At 41.2% G+C, this 24,257-nt stretch overlaps 2 protein-coding genes across 3 annotated transcripts; both read left to right on the top strand.

Annotated features, from left to right (window-relative positions):
• The first annotated feature begins 585 nt into the window (after positions 1 to 585).
• Positions 586 to 12,617, top strand: cep152 (centrosomal protein 152). Of its 2 annotated transcripts, none has more exons than XM_062390642.1 (28): positions 586 to 906; positions 1,195 to 1,314; positions 2,827 to 2,936; positions 3,070 to 3,130; positions 3,222 to 3,539; positions 3,935 to 4,085; positions 4,443 to 4,583; positions 4,840 to 4,979; positions 5,340 to 5,540; positions 5,635 to 5,782; positions 5,888 to 5,979; positions 6,076 to 6,239; positions 6,352 to 6,553; positions 6,766 to 6,870; positions 6,954 to 7,084; positions 7,171 to 7,299; positions 7,386 to 7,521; positions 7,611 to 7,796; positions 7,888 to 8,124; positions 8,289 to 8,420; positions 8,508 to 9,149; positions 9,693 to 9,768; positions 9,912 to 10,079; positions 10,163 to 10,247; positions 10,742 to 10,812; positions 10,965 to 11,121; positions 11,212 to 11,315; positions 11,395 to 12,617. In XM_062390642.1, exons 2-28 carry the CDS (start codon positions 1,228 to 1,230, stop codon positions 12,192 to 12,194), a joined length of 4,974 nt encoding a protein of 1,657 aa, XP_062246626.1. In that variant the 5' UTR covers positions 586 to 906; positions 1,195 to 1,227; the 3' UTR covers positions 12,195 to 12,617. The 2 variants fall into 2 exon arrangements, with proteins under 2 accessions (XP_062246626.1, XP_062246624.1); XM_062390640.1 differs by having other exon boundaries at positions 11,392 to 12,617.
• A 1,924-nt stretch (positions 12,618 to 14,541) lies between these two features.
• LOC133954936 (long-chain fatty acid transport protein 2-like) lies at positions 14,542 to 23,201 on the top strand. Its single transcript, XM_062389525.1, has 10 exons — positions 14,542 to 15,048; positions 16,961 to 17,170; positions 17,251 to 17,406; positions 18,145 to 18,269; positions 18,349 to 18,543; positions 18,614 to 18,704; positions 19,725 to 19,923; positions 20,000 to 20,097; positions 22,129 to 22,259; positions 22,462 to 23,201. The coding sequence occupies exons 1-10, from the start codon at positions 14,586 to 14,588 to the stop codon at positions 22,636 to 22,638; spliced, it is 1,845 nt and encodes a 614-aa protein (XP_062245509.1). The 5' UTR covers positions 14,542 to 14,585; the 3' UTR covers positions 22,639 to 23,201.
• The last annotated feature ends 1,056 nt before the right edge of the window (positions 23,202 to 24,257 follow it).

Here is a 24,257-nt window from a genome sequence, read left to right as displayed (position 1 = left end):
CTCTCCTTTATATTCATGTTATGTAATATGTTTGACCTAACCTCTGTGTACACTGATTTATTTTTCGAACTAATATTGTGTTCTGTATATGATTGTTTATTTAACTGTACTGTCAGCTGGATATTTTCTCTGCTGAGCATTTATCATTAATACTTGTTAATGTACACCTTTGTAAATAAAGTTGTTCTCTGTCCATTTTTTCTTGATTCTATAATTTTTGACAGACTTGACTGTGTTGTAAAAAATGTCAAAGTCAGAGTTGAACATTATTTTAATATTGCACAATATTAATGTTCAAAATTAATCTTACAATAATGCACCGTTTTATTAGCCTGTAGTTGAATATCTGTATGTTCTAAGGTTATAAGAAGATAACAGATCCGATCAAAAGCAATAATATTGATTAACTGTTAATCTAAGTAAGTAAATGCAGTGACTTCATTACCCACAATTACAAAACGTTGTTACCATGGAGACTAGGTAACCTTCGCAGAATCGTGTGCGCTGGTTTGCCGCTGCTAATGCGCGCGACTTTTCAAAGTGGGCGAGCCTCGAGTTGTTAAAGAAAGCGTCCAACTCCGCAGTCTCCGCTGTTTGTTTGTCTCCTCTCACAGTTTCCTGCTCGGTTGAATTCACCCTCAGCGGCGTCCAACCTGCACAAGCGCCACGAGAACAACTCTCTGTACCCGACGAGCTCTAAGGACACGTTCAAACATGGCGTTTGTCATGTTTAAACGTTAGTAGTAGTTCTCGTTGCTAAGTCAAGCTAACATGGCCAGGTTAGCTAGTTTAGCTAGCAGCAGCGCGTTGTAATGTAAACACATGTGTGTAGCTGGCAGTTAATTCACAGTAGCTTCCCTGAATGAATACGCAGCTCGACAGAAGAAGCGTCAGTTTGACTGAAAGGTAAGAGTCCTGCTTCCACACAGGATGTGGAACTACCCGCTCGTGTTCGCTAAATTGAGACGACACAAGATTAGATGTGTGTTTGGCTTGAGATCACAGGGCTGTGGAGTAGGTGGTTTTGTGACGGACACTTTTAACTAGAGCCTTACTATGTATTGCTGCTTCACCATAACCACACATCCAGGAGCCCTGCGATCTCACACCAACACACATCCTGAGCAGAGTTGTACATAGTTCCTGATTTCCCTCCATTAACTCTGCTTTGTGTCTGTGTCCCCTCACCTGCAGGTTCTGTGTCCCCTCACCTGCAGGCTGTGCACCATGTCTATCGACTTTGACAGTGCTGCTCTTCAGACCCAGCATGAAGAGGAGGAGTACGACCAGGAGGACTATGCCAGAGAGCAGGAGGTGCAGTAAACAGTCACAGCTGGAGATTTGTAGAAATGTTGGGTTAACATGTGTGTAACAGTTATGTGTTTGTATTGTGGTTGTGTGCTGCTGTGATTTTCCTATGCCATCCGGGTTGTTTGAGCTGCAGGAATTAGATTTTCACATGGTCAAACATCAGCTATAGTTCCATGTCAGATTACAGTATATATATACTGTGTGTGTATATGCATATCTACCGGAGATTTTAGTCTCCGGTAGAGACTGTTGTTGTATGGGGAAGCATTTGAGGTGTGCACATGTGAGTTTCACAAGTCTGTCGGCTTCACAGCTTGACAGCTTGAGGGGCGTGCTGTGTTATTATCCACGCCTACACGTCTGTTGCACCATAAACCTGAGCTATTATTGGCTCAGAGAAAATGCCTCTTTTCAGGTGTGTCACGCTGAAACTAGCTCTGCCCTGTGGTTTCCCTACTTTCTCTCTATCTCAGTTGCCTTGCTTCTGTGTCTGACCCCACTTCTTCTTGAGTAGAGAAAGCATGAAGAAAGCTGTTTGCTGGTTGTCTTGCCTGTTGGCTGCCACACACTGGATTTAGTATTTGAATTCTTAAGTGGATTTTTTTCCTTTGGATATAGCCTGCTTATTATTCACATGTTGGCCAAGTGGAACATGATTGTTTCTGCTCCAGTTAACCTTCCTATATGTCTGACAAAACAATGGAGTTCTTTGGGAGCAAAACACAAGAATGCCACTGAGCGCTGACAACATGCCAGGGACGTTTTGGACGGTTCTCACGGACGGTCTTCAGTGCAGAAAGATAAGGCTATGTGGTTATCATGTGGCTTCACAGCTGAAGCAGAACTGCTTCTTCAATCTTTGTTAAATGTGTAAATGGGATAATATGGGTCCTTCTGTTTTGAACACTGTGGAGGATTTGAGGAATATTCAACAGTCGTTATGGGAAGTAAGTGCAAATGGCTGTGCTTGTTCTAGCTCACATGGTTGGTTGAAAAGCAAGTGTGTGTATCTATTTCTGTTTTCCCTTTTGCCTTTAAGTTAAAGAGTGCAGATGTTTTAACACTGAGAGAACAAGATGTTGATTGTGTAAAAGCTTTGTTTTATTTACCGCTGTAACAAGTACTGATTATTGATTAATGTTAAAGTACCATATCCCCACATATCAGAATCGTGGGAATATTTGCTCGTTAAACTAGTCATTAATGAACGATAGATTAATTTATTAATCTGCAACGTTTACAATTCTTTTGTAACTAATCAAATAATGAATTGTTTTAGCTTTGATTACAGAATGAAATAAACACACAATAACAAATCAATAGTGCACAAATAATGAAAGATAATTATATCTATTAACTTTAAGTAACCACTGATCACTTTGAATCAAAACTTAGACACACCCCCTGAGGCGCTCTCCGTCTGTTAAGTTAGTGATATTTTTTCATTATTTACAAATCGGTGTTACTTTATAACTCAGTTGCTGGGCAACCATTCCTTCTGCTGTTTTTCCACAGCTGCACAAACTGCTCACAGACCTGCCCGATGACATGCTGGAGGACAGCAGAGACTCCACCCCAGAGCTTGAGTACTCTACTACCTGCAGCAATAAAAACACAAGGAACAGGTAACACACATGATGATGCTGCAGACACATTAGACATCTCAGATTTGGTGACGTCTGCCTGTGGTATCAGACAAGCAGCTTCTCCATTGGTCGTTTATAATATAATTCTGATTATCTTGCCCTTTCTACTCAGCCCACAGTCAGCATGGACTCAGCAATGGTCAAATCCCCCAAAGCCAATCTCTCATGAGCAGGTACAGTTACAGTTTGATTTTACTGACAGATTATTTTCTGAACTTCTAAAGGAGAATACAAATCTTTCTTACTGTCAATGTCTCTCTGAAGAACTATGACGGTGACTATGATCTGGGCTCTCATGAAGAGTACACTTACGAGGATGTTGCTGATCAGATTAATGGACAGCAGAGGCCACCTCTGCCTCCCACCTGGAACCAGCAGTCAGGGGATCACCAGTTCACCCAAGGAGATTATACGTACACGAGCACGGGCACAGATAAATCTATAGAGACCAATGACTTCTCCACAGAGTATGAGTCTAAACCATATTCTCAAGAATCTAATAACCACGTGGAATGTAACGGAGACGGAGGATACAGGGACGTGCAAACCCATGGGGACCAAATTACCAGAAACCAATTTCAGGTGAGTGGACTATTTCATTAGTGCAAACTGCCAATGTAATGACAGGGTTTTACCAAGCTGCTATTAGTTATCATCAATTATTTTTATAATTAATAATAGAAACATTATTTTTAACTGTCCCACTAACTAGTCTCCTTTTTTTCATTTTAATCAAAAGGAATCTCTCTCTGCTTTTCCTTTAATTCATATTGTACATTATTTTTTCTTTAATAATTGGAAAATTATGTTTTTAATATCCGGAAGCTTGTATTTTGTGCAGTTATGAAGTTTTGCAATATTGACTAGGTTTGTTATTTATATATATATATATATATATATATATATATATATATACAGATATATTTGTGGTTCAAACTCTGTCTTCGTTTTGTGTCTTTGTTTCTCTGAATTTGAAGCCTGGAGCTGGAGACAATGTTGCTAATCAGTACAAGGCCAGTTACAATCCTCACCATCCTGCCCACCAGCCAAAGATGTTTAACCCACAGGTCGCTCGTCAAGGAGCTCAGTTTGACCTTCTGCAGAGAGAATTCCTCGACTCGACACAACGTGAGTGTTACAGTCTTGATTTACAGTCGAGTTGTTCTATGGACCAACCATATAAACTAAAATGGGGTTTAACCATGGCTTCATTTTACCTTTGAGCTGTGTCTCCTCCAGACTGGACAAATTTACTTGATCTACTGCCCAATAATCTGAAGGGATAATCTGTTCTCAGTCTTTGGTGACTTCTTTAAAATGAAAAGATTAGGGGTTTAAAGACTACAGTGAAACTGTAGACCCAAATTGTTATTGTATAATATATCTCCTCTCAAATGACACAGAGAACATAAATATCTTCCTCGCTGTTTAAATAAGGGGTTGATGTTTGATTTGTTGTATTTACATTGTTGTGCTGTGTTTCAGAAACTTCTGACCGGGAGCAACTCGCTCAGCTGCAGATTTTAAACAAAGCTCAGCAGAGACAAATTGAAGACTTGGAGCAAAAACTGGAAGATTCAAGGCGTAATATGAGATACATTGAGCATCAGTTTGCAATTGTGAAAGGTATGTTTAACTGTTTGTACCTGCAAAATGGGGGGGGGGGGGGGGGTGGGCTTTGCCTTTCACTTTGACTTATAATTTATTGAGATTGATAGAATGAAATAAAATCAAATATCTTTACTCATTCATCTGCCCCCTTGTGGCCGTTGAGCGGGCGTGCGCTATCTTTAGATTCTGTGAATCCTGCACTGGCCTGTTAAATCCTTATTTTTGTTGGATGTGCTGCTCACGGGGGCATTGTGATTTTTCTTATCAATAGATGAAAGGGATGGCTTTGCTATAAGTCTCAAGGAATCAAGTCGATTGGTTGAAGAGGTAAAGGAGCAAGAGGTGCAGATGAAAAATAAAGTGAAGGCTATGGAGCAGCAAATACAGGTCCTTACTGAGAGAGACCATGAGGTGAGTTCTGTCCTGACACACTCCACTGTTTAACCACATTATCAAGATGGTGTGTAATATATCAGGTTTTCTGTAATTTCTTTAGGCTTGTTGCAGTAGATTAGTCAGATATATGTACAAACCACAACCATCTTTATCAGCCAAGTTCAGCTTATGCAAGGAATAAAGAAGGAAAAGAAAATAATCAGTAACAGTGTTAATGCATTTGAAAGTATTTAGAATATAAAAACCTTTCAAATTAAAATCCGATCAAATAATCTCAATAATTTGCAGATCTTACTGAAACAAGGAGAGAGCTTTAATATTTACAGTGAAACTTTTGATTACAGACTTTTGTACATAGTTTTACTTTGTTTGCAGAACCTGAGGAAGCAGAGGGTGGCGGACGCTGCAGTGGACACTATGAAGCAGCAGATGTTGGAGCTTTGTCGTTCCGACACCCTGTCCAGAGTGCGAGAGCAGCACGACCGGGACCTCACCATCATCAGAGAGCAGCATGACGTTGCACTATTAACCCTGAAGCAGAAAATCGACTCTTCCTCTCAGGCTCTGCATGAACAGGTCTGTGTTTTTCTGAGATAAATGTGTCAACAGGCTGTTCATCAGACATTGTCATAAGACATTAACATTAACGGCTTTGTATTGATCCTTCCAGACCAATTTCAGTCAGAGGTTACGAGAGCAGGTGAAGCAGCTGGAGTGCCAGAGAGAGGAGGAGCAACTTGAGAGGGCGAGAGTCATCAACGGCCTCACTCAGCGACTGGAGGAGAGTCAGCATCAATGTGCTAAGCTACTGCAGACAAGTGAGTAAAGGCGTCTGTTTGTGGACATTAATGAACTTCTGTGCTCGTATTTTTACTTTGCTTAATACTAACTGATATTATTTTATCCACTGTGGTTTTCTTCAGCCTCAGTGCAGGAGATGAGTCAGGTGCAAATTAAACTTCAACAGACTCAATCAGCCAAGGCTCTGACTGAAAACATGAACAAAGCTTTGCAGGTTTGCTCTCTCATTTTCTTGCCACAAATGAAATCACTCTGAAAACGTTTAACAAGCAAATTAAATCTTTTTTATTTTTACATGTTGACCCTGAAGGAGGACCTGGCCGATTTGAAGGAGCAGATCACTATGTATGAATCTGCAGTGAAACATGGCGTCATTGCTTTAGATCTGAACAGTGACTGGGATCATCAGCTGTCGGATTCCTGTGTGGATTTAGGATTAAAGAAAATGAGCAGGAAAAATGGCATCCTCCAAAGGTACACTGGAATCACCATGGTTATCTTCACATCCTGCGTCTTTTTGTCTTTGTGCAATGACTGCAAGTATTTACTGTGAAAAATGTCTAACTATTCTATGATGTTCCATCAGCCCAACATTGGCTCATCTGTCAGACTCCAAGCTGCCCAAGGATGAGGCTTCGCTGCTGCTGCGTGTGGAGATGCAGCGCTGTCTGAGTAGTCTGAAAGGGAAGCGGCAGAAAATCTCTCAGCTGCAGGAGGAGCTTCAGCACTGTCAGAGACAAGTAAAAGAACTCAGCAGTCAATTAGAAGAAGCCAAGCTGAGCTCTTCGGTAAGAGCTCGCTCTTTATGAACATTTGCTTGATTTAATATTGATTCTGCTGACATTTAAGGTAGAGGAGGAACCTATTTAAACAGACACACAAGAATAGGGAACTGAAACTTGTTATGAGCCGCATGGTACAAATAAATTGTAATAAATGAAATGTCTCTAATATGTATAGTGATCATATAAATCTTTTAAAAACTACTTTATGTCAACAGGTCAGAGAGAAAAGTCAGATGAAACATCTCGACATGACTGGAGAGTCTCACAAAGAGTTGGTGAAACTAGAGGAAGATAAGAAACACTTGCAGGAACAAGTGGAGGTTTGTGGTAATTGGTATTCTCATTAATAACGATCTTTCTTTTTGCACTAAATATTGAAAGACTTCTTCTGTGTGAATTTTAGGTGCTAGAGAAAAAGAATCAAGAGCTGAAACAGAGTGAGGAGAAGGTGAGGTCTGCCAACGCAGAGCTGTGCTCTAAGATGAGGGAGATGATCCAGGAGCTGGACCAAGAAAAGCAGGAGGCTGCTCAGAGGTGAAACACAGAGGGATGCTAATCTCATACTGCTTATTTTGTCTATTGTATTGATTCATTTAGGCAATTTCTGTTTCTTCATGTAGATCTGAACGGGTTCATCAGCAATACAGGGATGACGTAGTGAACAGGATCCAAACTGAGCTCATGCTGGAACATGATGCTCAGGTTGAACAGCTGACTGCCCAACACCTTCAGCAGATCCAAGAGTTACAGTATGTCCTCAGACCCTGATACTGAAAATCCAAGTCAACTTTAAGCCTTTGCAGCTTGTTAATAGTGTTCATGTCTTCCCGTACAGGACCCAGCTATCGGAGGCCAATGATAAGATGTTGGCTGTACAAGAATGTTATATATCTGTCTGCAAAGAGAAAGACATGGTCGAAGAAGGAATACACAACAGGGAGAAGGAGGATGCTTTGATCAGAAATATCGAGGTAAGAAAATAAAAGATCCTATAATGTGTATGAGAAATCACACAAAATCAACATTGAAGCATTTATGATTGATTGGGTTTTATTCCCAGCTAAAAATGAGAGAGGAGAGTGTTACAGCTGTGGAGAAGCTTAGGGTGGAGCTGGATGCTCAGCATCAGGCCTCAGTAAACCAACTGAAAGCTCTCTGGGCCAAACAGAAGGAGGCTGAGATCCAGCAGCAGGTGAACTCTCATGTGGCCTCAGCCAAGGCTGCGTGTAGGGAGGAAGTGGAAAAAGTATGATTCCCTACAATCACTGTCAGCTCCCTTATCTCCCAAATGAGAATTTCATCTCTGACCTGAAGGTTTTTCTCCTGCTTTTGTGTAGATGAAGGAGGAAAGGAGGGAGAAGCACAGAGACACGGCTGATGTAACCTGTCAGACAGAGGAGGTCGAGGGCATCAATGAGAAGATTACTCCTGAGGAGCTGGACTCCAGGCTCAGCGACCAGAAACAACAGCTGCAACTGGAGGCTGACAAAGACAGACATAAGGCTGTGGAGGAGGCCAGGAAAAAAGTCCAGAGAGAGCTTCAGGAGAATCATCTGGAGGAGATGGCTAAGCAGGTCACTGAGTTGTCTTTATTATACATCTGCTTTATCTTATGCTCTGTATGGGTGGGACCAATTGAAAACAACAAAGCAATACCACTGTACTTGGTTATTTTAATGGTATTTTCTACTTTGTGTTATACGTGCATAATTATTATACATCTTTGATGGTATAACAGGTTGAAGGTGCAGTGACCAGGGCCTACAATCGCTGGGTTGAGGATTTGACTTCCTTACCAGAATATCAAGCCTCTCTCCAAACAGAGAAAGAGAAATGGGAAGAACTGCAAGAAAAACACACTGAACAACAAGTATGATATTTTTCTATCTTTGAGTAAAACAAATGTTGTGATCTGGCTTTTCTGTTGTGATCATGTATAATCCTTTAATTGTTCCAGGTGTCCCAGGCTCTGAGGGTGGCAAAGGAGCATTGGCATAAGAACCACAAGAACCAGCAGGAGGAGCAGACCTCTGGAGCTCAGAGGCTGGAGGAGCTACAAGAGGAGGTGCTGACACTCCAGTGCCAGGTGGAGCAAGTGAGGAGAGCCCAAGCTGCCCTGCTGAAGGCCGAGCTGGCCGGAGCTAGAGCGGTCTGGAACAGAGACAAACAGCAGGAGATCTCTGCCATTCAGTTCCGCAGTGAGCAGGTGTATCACACCAAGCTGGAAGAGCAGCAGAAGAAGCTGGAGCAGGCCAGAGAGGACGCTGAGCTCCAGAAGAAGGAGTTGCTACTGCAGATGGAGGCCAAGTTTCAGGAGACTCTGAGGGTCCGAGAAGAGGAGTGGAGATGTCAGCACGCTGAGAGTGAGCTGACTCAGAGACAGCAGATGAGGGAGGAACTGTTGGCAGAGCTTCAATCTGGAATGGCACATGTCCAGGCACAACATCTTGGAGATCCCAAAACTGATCAGCAGGGCACTGACAACACCAAGAGGTCCAGCGAGGCCGCAGCAGACCCAACAATAACACAAGTCCTTCAAACATCCTGCAAAGACATGGTCAGCAGGGCAATATCCCAGAGCAAGAAGGAGTGGAAGAAAGTGAGTTGTTTTATGGGTTATCTGTAATCTACCGATGAATGGAGTGGTGTAATCTGTAAAGGATTTAGGAGGATGTGTCGCAAAATTATTAATTTGCTCAATCTACATAAAAACAAAGGCTCTTGTCAAACACAGAGTGCTGCCATGGTTATATGCTGCTCCATTCACTTGTCAATATTCCCCTCCACCATTGTCAGCATTAGACAAAAACTACTGGATGGATTAACACCAAACATGGTGGAAGAATGGGGTACAAGTCTGGGAAGAGCCAATCCAATTTTTGTTCAGATCTGGAACAGGAGGTGGATCCAGGATTTTTTTTTTCAATTTAAATATTGAGCGATATGACATTATTTATGTTTATAAGCAGGAACATTTTGGAGATTTGTTTCTATGAGTCTGTGAAATTTGAGGCCGTTTGATGGTGGAATGCTGGGCCTTGGTGGAGGTCTGTGCTCTATTTAGTGCCATTGGTTTCTCTGATTGTGTCTGTGATGCAATGCTATGTTTGAGTTGCTTCATGGTTTAATTTCTGTCCTTCAGATCAGTGAGGAGAGACTCATCCGTGTGTTAAAAGAAACACAGAAACAACATGAACAAGAAATGGACAAAATGCTGAGTATGTCATGTCTTTCCACTTCACATGGCATTGGGGAAAATTTCTACTTTGTTCATTTGAGAGTCAGTGTTAACAGATTTGATTAGACTATATGAAAGTTCCCATAGAAAAATGTACTCAACGATATTGTCCACGTCGTCCAGGCTCTTTGTCGCAGAGGAAGGAGCCGGCTCGTTGCAGGAAGGAGTGCTCTGAGACTTCAAGTAAATTGCAGAAGAAAAACCAGGAGCTCCAGAGACACTTGGAGAAAACCTGCCGTCAACTCCAGCTCAGTGTTCGAGGACACAAAACCACAGTGCAGCGCCTCAAAGGTACATGTTTATCTATGCATTTCAAATGTATTACTCAACTACACCTGTGCCTCTGTGTTGATGAGATGCCTCATTTCTTGTAGACGAGCATGAGCACAGCTTCCAACAGGCGAAGGAGGAACATCTGCAGCAGCTGGAGGAAGTGAAGAAAGCCAAAGAATCCTCAGGGTTTGTGATGTTTTTATCATCTTTATTCTAATTTAGTAAAGTCTTAATGAAGGTATGTATGGTTTCTCTCACTGTATGGTTACTATTTCTCTTTTGTTGTATGCAAACATGTGTGAAAAATTATTCACTTTCTATTTTTAATCAAATATCTTTCAGTATTTTATTGCAGTAATTTGCAAAACCCATCTTCTCCTAGTTTATAAAATATTTATATTTTTATAATTTATAAAATATATCAATCTGCCATCATTTGAGTGATGTGATGTTATCAGACATTTAATCCTATTCCGTTACAAATTGAGACAAAGTAAATGAAGTGGCTGCTACAAATCATCCAGTCAGATCAGAGTTTTACAGATATTAAGTATAAGTAGAACATTTTATGTAACTTGAAACTGCAAGAATTAGATTTAAACTAGACGCTTTTTTTTAAAGTGTGGAATAAATTGATTTCCAAAGTACAATACCAACAGATTAAATGTTCTTGTTTGCAGGAGTTCTGATCTTCAGCAAGGCCTGGATGAGATGAAGCAGCAATATTTGATGACTGTAGAAAAGATCAGAGGTTTGTTATCATTCATGTTTCTTGTCTGGGGGGATATCTGTGTGGAGTTATGTAATTCTTATGGACACCGTTAATAAGTAGTAAATCTTAAATATTACACCCGTGATGGACTCAAACTCACAGCCTGTGATTGTGTGTTTTTTTTTTGACAGAGGACATGCTGCGTTACCTCCAGGAGAGTCGGGAGCGTGCAGCAGAGATGATCCGCATGGAGGTGCAGAGGGAGCGACAGGACACGGCCAGAAAGATGCGGCTTTATTATCTGACCTGTCTGCAGGAGCTACTGGAGGATGGAGGAAAAACCACAGGGCAAGACGCCATACTTGTTTGTTAAAGATGGTATGCTTGCTTCATCATGGCTCCTCTGGCTAATTGTATCGATGCTCTCATGTTCTGCAGAGCCGAAAAGAAAATAATGAATGCAGCAAGCAAGCTGGCGGCCATGGCTAAAGTGCTAGAGACCCCTGTCAGAGCTAAATCTGGAAAGAACTACAGTTTACCAAGTGAGTCCTGTTGTACAGAGCTGTTGTGTTACTGTGGATTATTCTCTCAAAATATCAATGTGTGTTTTGTTTTTAGCAGATTGTTCAAACGCAGCTTTCAACATGAACCCGTCAACCCTTCCTGAGCTTCCTGACATCAGAGCAGAGGAGAGAAGAGAAAAGAAGTCAGCTGACCCAGAGCAGAAAGCAGCTACTGCAGACAGGACTAAACCTCCAAGGCACCAGGACAGTTCTACTTGTGGGAAGGAGGAGGCCCCAGCGCGAGACGCAGCCACGAAACCTCAAACTTCTGCTTGCACGAACCCTGTTTCCAACAAACTGTCCAAACAGACGACCTCTTCGCATCACAGGGCGCCTCCATCCCAGGTGAACTCAGTCGGCACGTCTGCGATGAGCAAGAGCAGGGAGCTCTACCTGCAGGGAGCCGACTACCGCCCAGACTCCGAGCAACAGAGCAAAGCTTTTCTCGTCCATGAGGCTCCTGTGAGAGGTGAGAAACAAACGGACTGGAGCATGACCAGCAGCGACTCCGATAGAAGCTTCCCAGTACCACGACTCTCTTTCTCAGGGAGGCAAGTAGAACCGGTAAAGCCGTTTTCTGTCTCTGTGACATCGGCCAGCGACCTTAAAGCGCTTGGTGGTCTCTCACCGGATGCGTCCGACCTGACAGTTTATAATGAAATCGCCAAGAAGACGCCTCAAACCCAGACTTTAAACTTTCCCAGTGTGAAGATAAGTACCCACAGAGAGCCAACCCCTGGCTCTGAGGCTGAGCAGCAGCAAAGAGGAGCTTCCAGGCCTCTGTTCTCCGAGCTGAGGCAGCGGCAGCAGGACAGCGGCTTTGAAAGTCCCTTATACCAACAAAAATACAAACTGTAGAGGCAGATATGAGGGGAAATATGAAGTAGTCAAAACTGACTGGATGATTTCACCTACATTACCAAATAGTGCCTTCAATACAGTGTACACAGTTTACACAGGTGTAGAACTTTACCCTAACCCTTTTTTTTTGTTGATTGCAGTGTTGTTTATGTCTGTCTTGTGGTAAGATCGTTAAAGCAATAGTTTGACATATTGGTTGAGAGTTGATTCTAGTACGTTTCTAAGCTAAACATGAAGCTACAGTGAGCAGCTGGTTAACTTGGTTTAAAGACTGGAAACAGTTGACAAAAGGTAACAAAATCCACCTGTGTTTTTTTTTACTTCTGGTCCTAAATAAGATATGACGTTATTTTACTATTTATTGACTTGATTTATTGAGATTAAAACAAGACTCAACGAGGAAACGAGCTGAAAAGTGAACTGCAGAGGAGCAGGTTGGTGTCCCCTTGGTTTCATTTCATTTGTGCTTTTTTTATTATTGCTAATATTCAACATTCAACTGTCGACAAGAAACAAACATGCATATTTGTCAATAATGTCAAACTATTTCTTCCATGTAAAATAACCAGAGTTTCTCTCTGCACGATCTGTCAGCTCAGGCAACACTCCAAAACGTTTCTCTTTGTCTCTTTCTCCATCACATTTCAGTCCCGTTTTAAATAAAACGCAGCTGCAGGTCTGTCCTGAAACGCTGCCAACACCGTGCTGCTCTTCACATCCTCAGCAGGAGCAGCAGATACTGTGAGATGATTTCGTGCTCCTCAGTGTGTCTGCTGTCTCACTGTTTGCCCGAGAGATTTGATAAACACAGCCGTGATAAGTTAGTTAGTTATGAATACCAGTGTTACCTGATGGAGGTTAATGTCCACGAGTTTTCAGGCGTTTCTTTCCTGATATACCTGATAAGTACATCAGGGGTTTGTGCACTTTGAAAAGAATGTCTTCAGGTCTAAGGTCGCAGCTCTGCCCACACCATGAAATGGAACCTGTGACACCTTGCATGAGGTGCTGGCAGCTTGTCTCCATAAACCCATCAAGTGTTAGATAAAGTCAACGGCGACTTAGAGCTTATGTCACAGTTTTTTTTTTAATCTTTCTCTCAGACTCAGCTTTTAGTTTGTTTTAGGTTTTTATATTATGTAAATAAGTTTGTCTTATTAATGTCATGCTGTGCATAGATTATGAATGTTTAATATTTATATATATGTCTTTATTTCATTTGAATAAATCTTATCATTTTCTTGCAAATTAAGAGAATATCTCTTTTGTGAATCAAACCCTGTTGTTGTGAATCTAAACTATTGTTTATACAATAGATGAGTCTTTGTAAGACACCAGCTTGTTATTTTGTTTGTTTGTTTGTTTGTTAGCAGGATTACCAAACACAACTGAGCAATTTTTCATGAAAATCAATGAAAGGATGGGGAAAAAATCCATTATATACTGCCACCGATCTGAACAAATCCAGACTCACTTTATTTACAATTGCATTATATATGTATTTGTCATTTTCACTGATTTGTAAGGGAATTATTCATAGATCTTGTTGACATCAGACTTACTACTGTCGTGGCATTTCTACAATCCCACTCCACCAACGAGGAACGAGACACAGCTCTCTTACAGTATTGTCACACTTTAATACTCAGAGTATGGTGCATACAGCAAAAAGGGTAGTTTGTAATATGCACACCAATAGTAAACCGTTCTTTGTCTTTATACATTTGGCTCACCCCTCCCACTCTGGTTGGGGTTCTTACAAAGTCAAAGGTTGGGATCTTCTGATGAAATCTAAACAAGGATGCCTTAGTTAATGCAATCAGGCCGAGGTTCATTCAGTAGTACAGGATACAGCATGATAAAGGTTACATTGTATGAGCTTCAATCATGATCAATCAAAGGGGAAATAAAATGTTTCATATTGTGGTCAAATGTTACATTTCCCTGACGGAACTAATATCTATGAGTGTGTGTGTGTTACGTCCCTAAGAAATCTGGGGCATGAGGGACAAACGATTAAAAATAAACCGGGCCAAAAACAAGAAGCCAGTAGGATGAGTTAAAAGAAAACAAGTATTTTTTATTAAACAACTGTAGGGTGAACACAAAACGCCCTAACCAAAATGGAAGGGGAAAAAAGAAACACAGCAAACCTACAGCAAACTACTGCACACAGTACGGAATCCTGCAGAGCGCTTTCTCTCTTTAAAACCTATGAGGATTAGATGATCTTAGTGTAAATCAGTCATTCCAGTTCCTGTGGCAGCTCTGTTGATTTATAACCAGTTTGTCTCCTCCTCCTCCTCCTCTTCATCACCTTCACCACCCCTCCTCTCCCTCTTCACTTTGAAACTTCGCCTCTCTGACTGAACTCCTCCACTCATCACCATGCTCCTCTGGACCCTGTGTGCAGCTGTGCTCATGCTCGGCCTCCTCTTCCTCCGCTTCCCTTACCTCCACCTGGACCTCCAACACGTTTTGGACAAAGTCCAAACTGGACGCCGGATCCGGAAACACATCCAGAACAACTACACCGTCCTGGACCGGTTCCTGGACGCGGTGAGGACGCACCCGCACAAACCGTACCTCCGTTTCAAGGATGAGACGTTTACGTACCGGGACGCGGACGAACTCAGCAACCAGGCCGCCAGAGTGTTCGTGCAGAGCGGCCGCCTGAAGCAGGGCGACACGGTGGCGATGTTCGTGGGAAACGAGCCCGTGTTCCTGTGGCTGTGGCTCGGCCTGGCGAAGATCGGTTGCCCCGCCGCGTTCCTCAACCACAACGTCAGATCCAAGTCCCTGTTGCACTGCTTCAGCTGCTGCGGAGCTTCGACCCTGGTGGCTGCTGAAGGTTCTTAAGTCAGATCTCAGTCATTCACTCTCAGGCTCAAGGCTCAAGTCAAGTATTATCAGCATATGATTTAACTCAGAAGAGGTTTTATAATAATGATCATCAGTGCCTTTTAAAAACGTCAACACACATCCATCAATTTTAACATTCAAAGACAATATTTATAACATTGACCCACAACCTCCATCACCAGAGCTTTACACAATGATCTAGCCTCCAACAATCGGCGGGGTGGGTTTTTTAAACTTAAAAACAAACAAAATTCTCACCACTTTCAAATTATCTGCAAATTTTTGTAAGAATTTGAGCATGTCAAAGCCCTCAAAAAGCCAATTCATTCGCCTGAAAACAAATTAATAATGAGGGGACATTTGGTTTGCAAACAGTAGTCACACACAACCCATACACATCATAACAATACATAAAAAGAGTGTTAAACATCCATTAGTCCTTTGTTAAAATACTTAAGTATATAAAAATGTGTGTGTGCCATACACCAGGGCTACAGCAGGTTTAAAAGTCTGACTGCTGAGAGGACAATGATCTTAAAAAAGCATGAGCACACATTACAATAATAAAACTAGAAAAATGGATCCACGATCTCTGATTCGCAATCCACCGTCATATGGTTCATGATCACATTATGGCATCATTAGTGTAATAATTGGTGCATCTGTCTCCCAACATGTGAAATATTTTGTTGTCAGTGATGAGCAAATCATTTCTCTTTTTTTATCGGATCAGCCATCCACAACCCAGAGATTTTAAGTTAATCATAGTTTAACATTTTTTAAACTGGTACCTTTATGTTTTTTGAAAATCAAATATAAACTAAGACCAGGACTGCTCAATCCTTGAAAGTACCAAATATAAGATACACAATAAGTTGTGTTGAGTCAGCACATAGGGTGACTAAGGATTGGAATTGGCAATATATAGATATATAATATCTTTGCAAAAATTATATTGGCATTATAGTGAGTGGAAAACTGGGCCTGATAACCAAGTACCTCAAAGTAAAAATGTGGAATATGGCCAAAATGGCCCCTAAATGCAAAATAGCAGGCTTCCTATTGCATTTTTCTAATTGCACCTCAGACTTTTTTGTTTGTCTGGTCGATTTTTGTCAAGATCGGTCAATGTGAACACATTCCAGGGGGCTTGGGGGGGGGGCACCGTTGAGCCATTTTGCCACTCCCCTTGAAAATTCCTCCAGAATATGTACATTTTCACCACTTTCTAATTTTCTGCAAATTTTGGTAAGAATTTGAGCATGTTAAAGCCCTCAAAAAGCCAATTCATTTACCTGCAAATTAATAATATTACAATTTCAATAGGGCCTCACTGTCTGTCAGTGCCTGTCAGTGCTCGGGCACTAATAAATATAAATAACATGTCAGGTTTATTAATTTCATTGCCACCTGTAAAACACCCAGTGGAGCCTAGGACCCATGTTCACGTACACACTGTATTTAATCAGTGATTCCAGATCCTGAGGCAGCTTCATCATTTACTAAAGTTAAATACAAACTAGGGCTGAGTTAAATGATCAAAAATTATACCAAGATAAAAAAATTTAATGTCAATATCGATAATTATCACAATAAATGTCCCATTATTATTAGTTTTAGATTTAAGTTTGTGATTAGATCTAGGTCATTGTATCTAGATCTAGGTCATTGTATCCTCAGGAGTTGATTATGTTAATATTTATACAAATACAAACGCCTGAACATTAAAGATGAGCTTAGTAGAAAGTATGTACTACTCACAACACTGAACTTACTTAAACCTTTAGGTACAAAATAAACAATATTACCCTGTCCTTTGTGAATGTGATCACATTCTTCTTCAACTATTTGAAGTCTCTGCGTGTCAGAGAACGATCATGTTCCTTGGGTTTTATCTCCAGAGTTGCAGGATGCAGTGCAGGAGATCCTGCCCAGTCTGCTGGAGCAGCAGGTCGCTGTTTACATCCTGACTGACACGAGCACGGCCGTCGGCATGGAGAGCTTCACAGATAAAATGAGCCTGGCCTCTTCTAAGCCCTTGTCCAAGGATCTAAGGTCCCACGTGACCCTGCACAGTCCTGCAGCCTACATATACACATCTGGAACAACAGGTGAGCGACTTCAGGCTCTAACATGTGTGATCCCACAGCGATATGTCAGCTTCATGCAGCATCTGGCTTCTTTTCACCAGGTCTCCCTAAAGCAGCGGTGCTCACTCACACCAAGCTGTGGTTCTTATCTTGGCTTCAGCGCACATCAGGAGTGAACTCCAGTGATGTGATCTACGTCAGCCTCCCTCTGTATCACAGCACCGGCTTCCTCGGCTGCACTGGAGCCATTGAGAGAGGTACGCACACCTCTGGGTTGAACAGTCATTTAGTTCAAGGAGGAGGTTATAGTGTTATTCTAAATTGTCCTTACTGTCAACAAAACCAAGACCAAAACAACAAAATGCAATGCTCGGCGCGTCCAGCCTCTGTCACTCATAGTGAAAATAATGAGACTGTAAATGTGACTCATTGTGTTTAAGATCATCATGTTTAAAATTGACTCAAACCACAGACTGTATAAAGATGGATGACATTGACACATCCCCAGTTACTCCCACTGTCCAGAAATTAAGCACTGTCATCTCGCTCATTTGGAGCCAGAGTCTAAGGTGGTGATCGGGCTGCGGTATACAGGTCCTATTAAATCACGTACTCGATCGATTTTTAAGCATCTAATAACCAATCTTAGATGCTTTAAAATCACACTGATATTGTTTAAAAACAATATCAGTGTGATAAGAAGTAGCTAAGATCACATATTTGACATATGTACTTTTGAAGTTTCAGTTTAGTCCATGTCCCACATATTAACATGGAGGAGGGGGGATTTATGACCTGCATTGTAGCCAGCCACCAGGGGGCAACCAAGACGCTGTGGCTTCACTTTAGTGGAGCTGTCATTATGCCCATCAACAGTCTATGGGTCAAATGAGCAGAACTGTAACACAACGAGTGGTAAATATGGGCTCATTGTGTGCATCAGATAACAACGGTGGTTGTTTTGACCCCTTTGTCACCTTGCTTTTTGTGTGCAGGTATCACTGTGGCTTTGAGGAGTAAATTTTCTGCCTCTCAGTTTTGGAATGACTGCAGAAAATATAACGTTACTGTCGTACAGTACATCGGTGAGATCATGCGTTACCTCTGCAACACACCAAAGGTACTCACCGTCTGTGGCAGCACCAACACTAACGCAGCTACTATCACCTCTGATGTTCTTCTATCGTCTTTCCTGTCAGAGACCCAACGATCGGGACCACCGAGTCAGACTGGCGCTGGGCAACGGGATCCGAGCTGATGTCTGGAGGGAATTCATCAGCAGGTTTGGGAAAATCCAAATCCGAGAGTTTTACGGAGCGACAGAAGGGAACATTGCTCTGCACAATTACACCGGCAAGATCGGCGCTGTGGGGCGAGACTCCTTCCTCAACAGGGTAACGGTTCATGTTTATTTCCTACATTATGAAGTAAAATGTTTTCATCAATATCGTTTTTGTCTTGCAGATGATTTTCCCAATCTGTGTGATCAAATACAACGTGGAGACAGGAGAACCTGTGCGGGCTTCATCTGGGTTCTGCATAAAGGCTGCGAAAGGTGGGTCAATACCATAAATTATATGGTTACTATAAAATGTTATAAATTACACTTAGTTGGCTGTTAAAAGGCCAATACCTACATATTTAACCAACGTGCCCGTAAATTTGACAATTCTATAATAAAATACAGACATATAAAGATGAAAAATATTATTGGATCTTTATCTAGAAAAACTCTAATACTTTCTGTTTGTTTGTTTGCTTGTTTGTTAGTTGGTTTCTTTATAAACAAGATAACACAAAGACTACAGGACTGTTTGCCATAAATCACTGTGGAGGGATGCATTATGGGTCAGGAAATATCCCATAAAATGTTTGTTCAAGCTTTCAACATATTCCTTGATTTCTGTGAGAAGAATTCATGGATCTTGATGAAAAACATAGACATGTCGAGATGTTTATGAGTGTTTCCATTTTGGTGCAGATCCAAATAATCTGTATCCAGTGAATTTAAATGTATTTCCATAAGGCGACTGTTTGGCCCTGGCAGGTGTACACTCTCATTAAAGCTCTCTGAGAAATCTGTGATCTGCACCAAAGTTGAACAGGTTCTCCCTTGGCCCATGTCACATGCTTTCACCAAGTTTTAACGTGAATCCATTCAGTTGTTTTTGAGTAATCCTGATAACAACAAACAGATGGGGGTGAAATCATAACCTCTTTGACGGAGGTAAAAAGGGAAAATATCCAAAACAGTATATTCACATTTTAAAATAATATGTAGGGATGGAAGGTTTACTTTGGCCTATAACATCAGTATTTCTGATAACGTTGCTATGACCCCAGTCAGCACTTTTCCCCTTCGTGAATTCTGTACATCATTAAAAATATTTAAGTCCATTTTATATATTCATACATCTGAATGATCTCTGTGCTCTACAACACCTTATAATTGCAGTACATGTGAAAGTTTACTTTAATAACAGTATGATGCCTCTAGGTCTCTGTTGTACATGACAACATAAGAGACTGGTGGGGTCACCTCAGCAACTTCTCCTGTTTAAACCTCTTCCCTCAGGTGAGTCTGGACTGTTGGTATCTGAAATATCCATGAGGACTCCGTTCTTTGGTTATGCCAGAGACCTGCAGCAGACAGAGAAGAAGAAGCTGCACGACGTCTTCAAGAAAGGAGACGTGTACTTCAACACTGGCGACCTGCTGCGTGTCGATGAGGAGGGTTTCATCTATTTTGACGATCGAGTCGGTGACACGTTCAGGTTGTGTTTCAGTCCCGTGCAGTTTATACCTCTCGGTGATAGACAGCCTGTAACATTTGGTTTTTATTATCACCAGATGGAAAGGAGAAAATGTGGCCACAACTGAGGTGGCTGACGTCATGACGGTGGCTGACTGCATCAAAGAGGCCAACGTGTATGGAATTAAAGTGCCAGGTAATTCTCACTGGACATCTTCCTCAAACAGACTCAGTAGCAGAAATTGCTGCATAAATCAGGGCATAAAATAACAACTAATGTCATTTAGTTATAGTGAAACATTTTCATCACAACTTCTTAAAAACCAATACGCTGTCTTCAGATGGATTCTTTTGCCTAAAGATTTGAAACATTGAAATATATTCACTCGACAATAACTTCAAACTGAAGAGCAGCATGTGCTCATATTTTAGAGGCTGCTACTTAGGACTCTTTGGTATTTTTGATGAAATGATGTAAACAAATGCTAAATTCTTAAATTAATCCAAAAAAAATTGTATAAAGTGAAAAAGACATTTAATTTCATGATTTAAGCCTAATTAATAATTAAATCAGTGAATTGATTCATCTATCCCTAAAATAGACTTTGATTCAGAAATCTGAAAAAAACACAGAAGGCATTTAATATTTTAATAAAATAAAACATGAATAAATAATTAAAATAATAATTAATTTAACATTCATTATTAAAAATTGAATTAAATATTGGTTTTATCTCATTTGTCTCACACAATATTGATCTGACAGAATAATAATAATTACTACAACTAAACTACTCATATCTAATAATAATCTAAACATCTATTTATTTATATGTTTATAGACATCTGTTGGCCCTGTGCAACTATACAAACCCCAACTGAACACATGTTAATAGTTCACCAGGATGTTCAGTCACTTCTTACTGTTTAATAATTGATTTATAACTAAAATGAACAGGGAACACCAACAAGTTTCTGCTCATTTCAAAGTGAAAAGGAATTTAGTTTTTATCTGCTTTCTCAGTTTATAAAGGCTACAACCAATCTAATGACCACAACCGATTTATTGTGTATTCTCTCCCAGATGTTAGATAGGTTAAACTAATATAAATCACTACATTATTTTATATAAAGAGCAAGTTAAATGTGGGCTCCATGTGTATGTTTTTGTTTCTGTGTGTGGGTTACAGACCAGACATATTGTTTTCAGGTAAAAGGTCAGAGCTGGTGTTATAAACTCCCAGTGGACCTTGCCTCCAGTGAATATGTGTTTACACTCGGTCAGTGTGTGGAAGTCAATGCCCTGCTCGTAAACTTTGACCAATAAAAGCAGTTTTATACGAATAATGATCGCATCACTGGTTTTAGACTCTGAAACCAGACCAGAAGTTCATCCTGGGTTTCAAGTTCTCCCAGTCCCACCGTTATGTGCTGAAAGACGACCTCACCCCAGGGATCAAGCGCAGTTCTTGTAAAGTAAAATATCTACCAGAGAGGACAAAAAAGACACAGGCAGCGCAAAGTTCAAAACACAGACAGATAACCTACATTGCAACATGTTACAAAGTACGACTCGGATCAGAGTGAACTTTCAAACACAGAAGTGTGTCTGGTGCGGTGGACTGACGCTGATGTCTGATTGGCCACAAGATCCGAGAGGCTTGCAAGAGACGGGTGAAGAAAAAAGGAACAGGATTTGTTGGGAAGACAGTAGAGCATATTTACGACTTAATAGACAAGATATCTCAAAGTGATGTCATGTTGTCGAACACCGAAAAGCAGGAGTGTTTCAAAAGATTTTGAGGGCCCCGGGCAAAAGCCTGACTCAGTGTGTTGAGGTTCAGAAAAACATTCATACCCTTAGATGGGGTCAGAAGGCAAATTGTACAAACTAGTTTGTTTTAAGTATTTATTTTAGTTCCCAGTATGGGTAAATTGTCCAAACACTGTTTTATTAGGCCCTCCCTTTTTGGTTACAAGCCCACTCACACCCTGGGTTTGACTTCAAGTAATTTTCTCCTCCACAGCTTGACAACAAATTATGCAACTTTTATCAAAGGCTATCTATCCTACTGTTGTTTATGTCTAAGATTGGTGGAGTGCCCCTTTAAGAGCTGTGATAACAGGGGTACCATTATGTCACTACATGTACTATGTATGGGTATGCACATTGAATCAGTACAGTAACCTGATTTCTTGTGTATTTTGATTTAATGTTGTGTTACAGGTCAGGAGGGGAGGGCTGGGATGGCTGCTGTTACTTTAAGAGACGGACAGAAGTTAAACTCTGCAGATGTTTTTAAACACGTTGAAAACTTCCTGCCAGCCTACGCACGACCACGGTTTATCAGGATTCAGGTGCATTTTCCTCAGTCATTAAATATTTTTTCAAATGTATGTCGGCCCTGTGATACCCTGGTGACCCATCCAGAAAGTACCCTGCCTCTCACCCAGTGACAGCTAATAGGATAAGTGGTTTGGATGGATTCTTTCTGTGGTGTTGAGAGCTTGATTTATTTAATATGTCATTCATGTAATTTAAACATTTTGATTGTTGCAGAGTTCCATCAAGGTAACAGGCACGTTCAAGCACTTGAAGGGGAAGCTTGTGGAGGAGGGCTTCGACCCAAATCTAATAACAGACCCACTCTACTTCCTGGATGAGAAAGAGAGGAATTACATCCCACTCACACTGGACATCTTCAATGGAGTGACTTCAGGGAAAATCAAAATATAAAAGATTAGAACAAAATCTAGGGAAAGATGCCGGGTTGTGATTTATCTTTACGCCATGTTTGTTCTTCTACCTCCGTAATCATTTCACAACTATCCCCTCATGATTCTGTATCACATGTTTGATGCTGTTGCACTGAGCTGCGAGTGACATATATACAGAACACATGTACACTTACACACTGCTGCAGTCACACTGTGGCTTCCGATGAAACAATAAGCGAGTTTTTCGTGTTGAAGAAAACCGAGCTGTAGGCCTCTTGACAAAACGGCCCCTTCTCAGTGCATTGTGCTCTGTGGAGCCTGTTGTCAGTGTAGGAGGGGACATCGCTGGCCTGGACACAAGACACCTCTCTTTGTGTGAGAGTGTCTGCTGAAATGTCCCTCCCTCTGCTGAGGGCCGGTGATCGTCACACATGTCCTCTTGTGCTTCAAAGAATAAAATACAGTAATGAAACTATCTCTTATTTTCCTCCTACACTGTTTATTAGATCTGAACCCAAGCTTTTCAAGACAGTGTTAAATATCTAAGTTACAGTTAAAATAAAGACATCACCTGCTCTAAAATGTCCCTTTTCATTTAAAAATAAATGAATTATTAATGTGGACTAAATGACTCATATCTCACACACTCACACGTCACACACCACTGATACCTCATGTTTATCCTACAAATATTAGAGGGTTATTTGGGGCTCATTAATCTATGTTAATTTAGAAAGGCGACTTTGTAAGTCCTGCCGAATTTATGACATATTGAGTTTAATAACTCTTGTGACTTTCTTAAAATAACCACACGGGACTGGTTTGTTGTGTAATGGTCAACACGAATCCTCATCTGTTTCCGTAAAGCACGACCATGACCCTCTGGTTGGGAGCAGGCTGACCCAGGGGCTGGTGTGACAAGAGCTCAGACATGGAGAGCAGCCTCATTAATCAGCGGGTTAAATACATAAAGTCTTAAATGTAAAATGTGTGGTTATATTTCTTTGCTTTCTCTGTGGTTTAGCTGCACATTAAGAGCTGTATGTGTGTGTCTGTGTGTGCGTGTTTATCTGGCCTTATCCAGCACTGACATTAACAGGTCCAGTACACTTCATGGGGACCACAGTCTGGTCCTACTGATGCAAAACTTAATTTCTGAGGTCCTGGTTTTAAGTTTTAATTTGAAGTTGAATCTAAGGTTAAGGTTAGATAAAGGTAAAGTTAAGGTTAGGTAAGTAGAAACAATGGTTACGGTTCGAATGAGTCTCCAAAAAGTCAATGTAAGTCAATGTAACGTCCTCTGAAACCATGGAAACACGACCGTGTGTGTGTCCTCATAAATCACAGTTTTTGCTGTGGTCGCTTCACGACGTCCTTCTGAAAAACAACACCGGGTGCAGTTAGCTCTCTAACCTGCAGGTGTCGCGGGTGTAAATCAGTGCGGATGGGGTGAGCGTGTCTCCTCGTGTTTGTCTCTTGTCCTCCGTCTCTCCTCTCTGCGAGGGAACTCAACAACAACACAACATGAGAACCGGGCAAACACTGAAAGAAGTGAAGTGTAAAAGAAAAAGGGAGGAAACACCCGCTCTCCGTCCGGAATGAGGGAGGGGTCAGCGGGTCGGAGCTGAGCGCCGCCCC

The sequence above is a fragment of the Platichthys flesus genome, chromosome 6 (genome assembly GCF_949316205.1).
Source record: "Platichthys flesus chromosome 6, fPlaFle2.1, whole genome shotgun sequence".
Lineage (NCBI taxonomy): Eukaryota > Metazoa > Chordata > Actinopteri > Pleuronectiformes > Pleuronectidae > Platichthys > Platichthys flesus.
The sequence above is the reverse complement of the archived record's forward strand: the minus strand, read 5'-3'. Positions and strand labels throughout refer to the sequence as shown.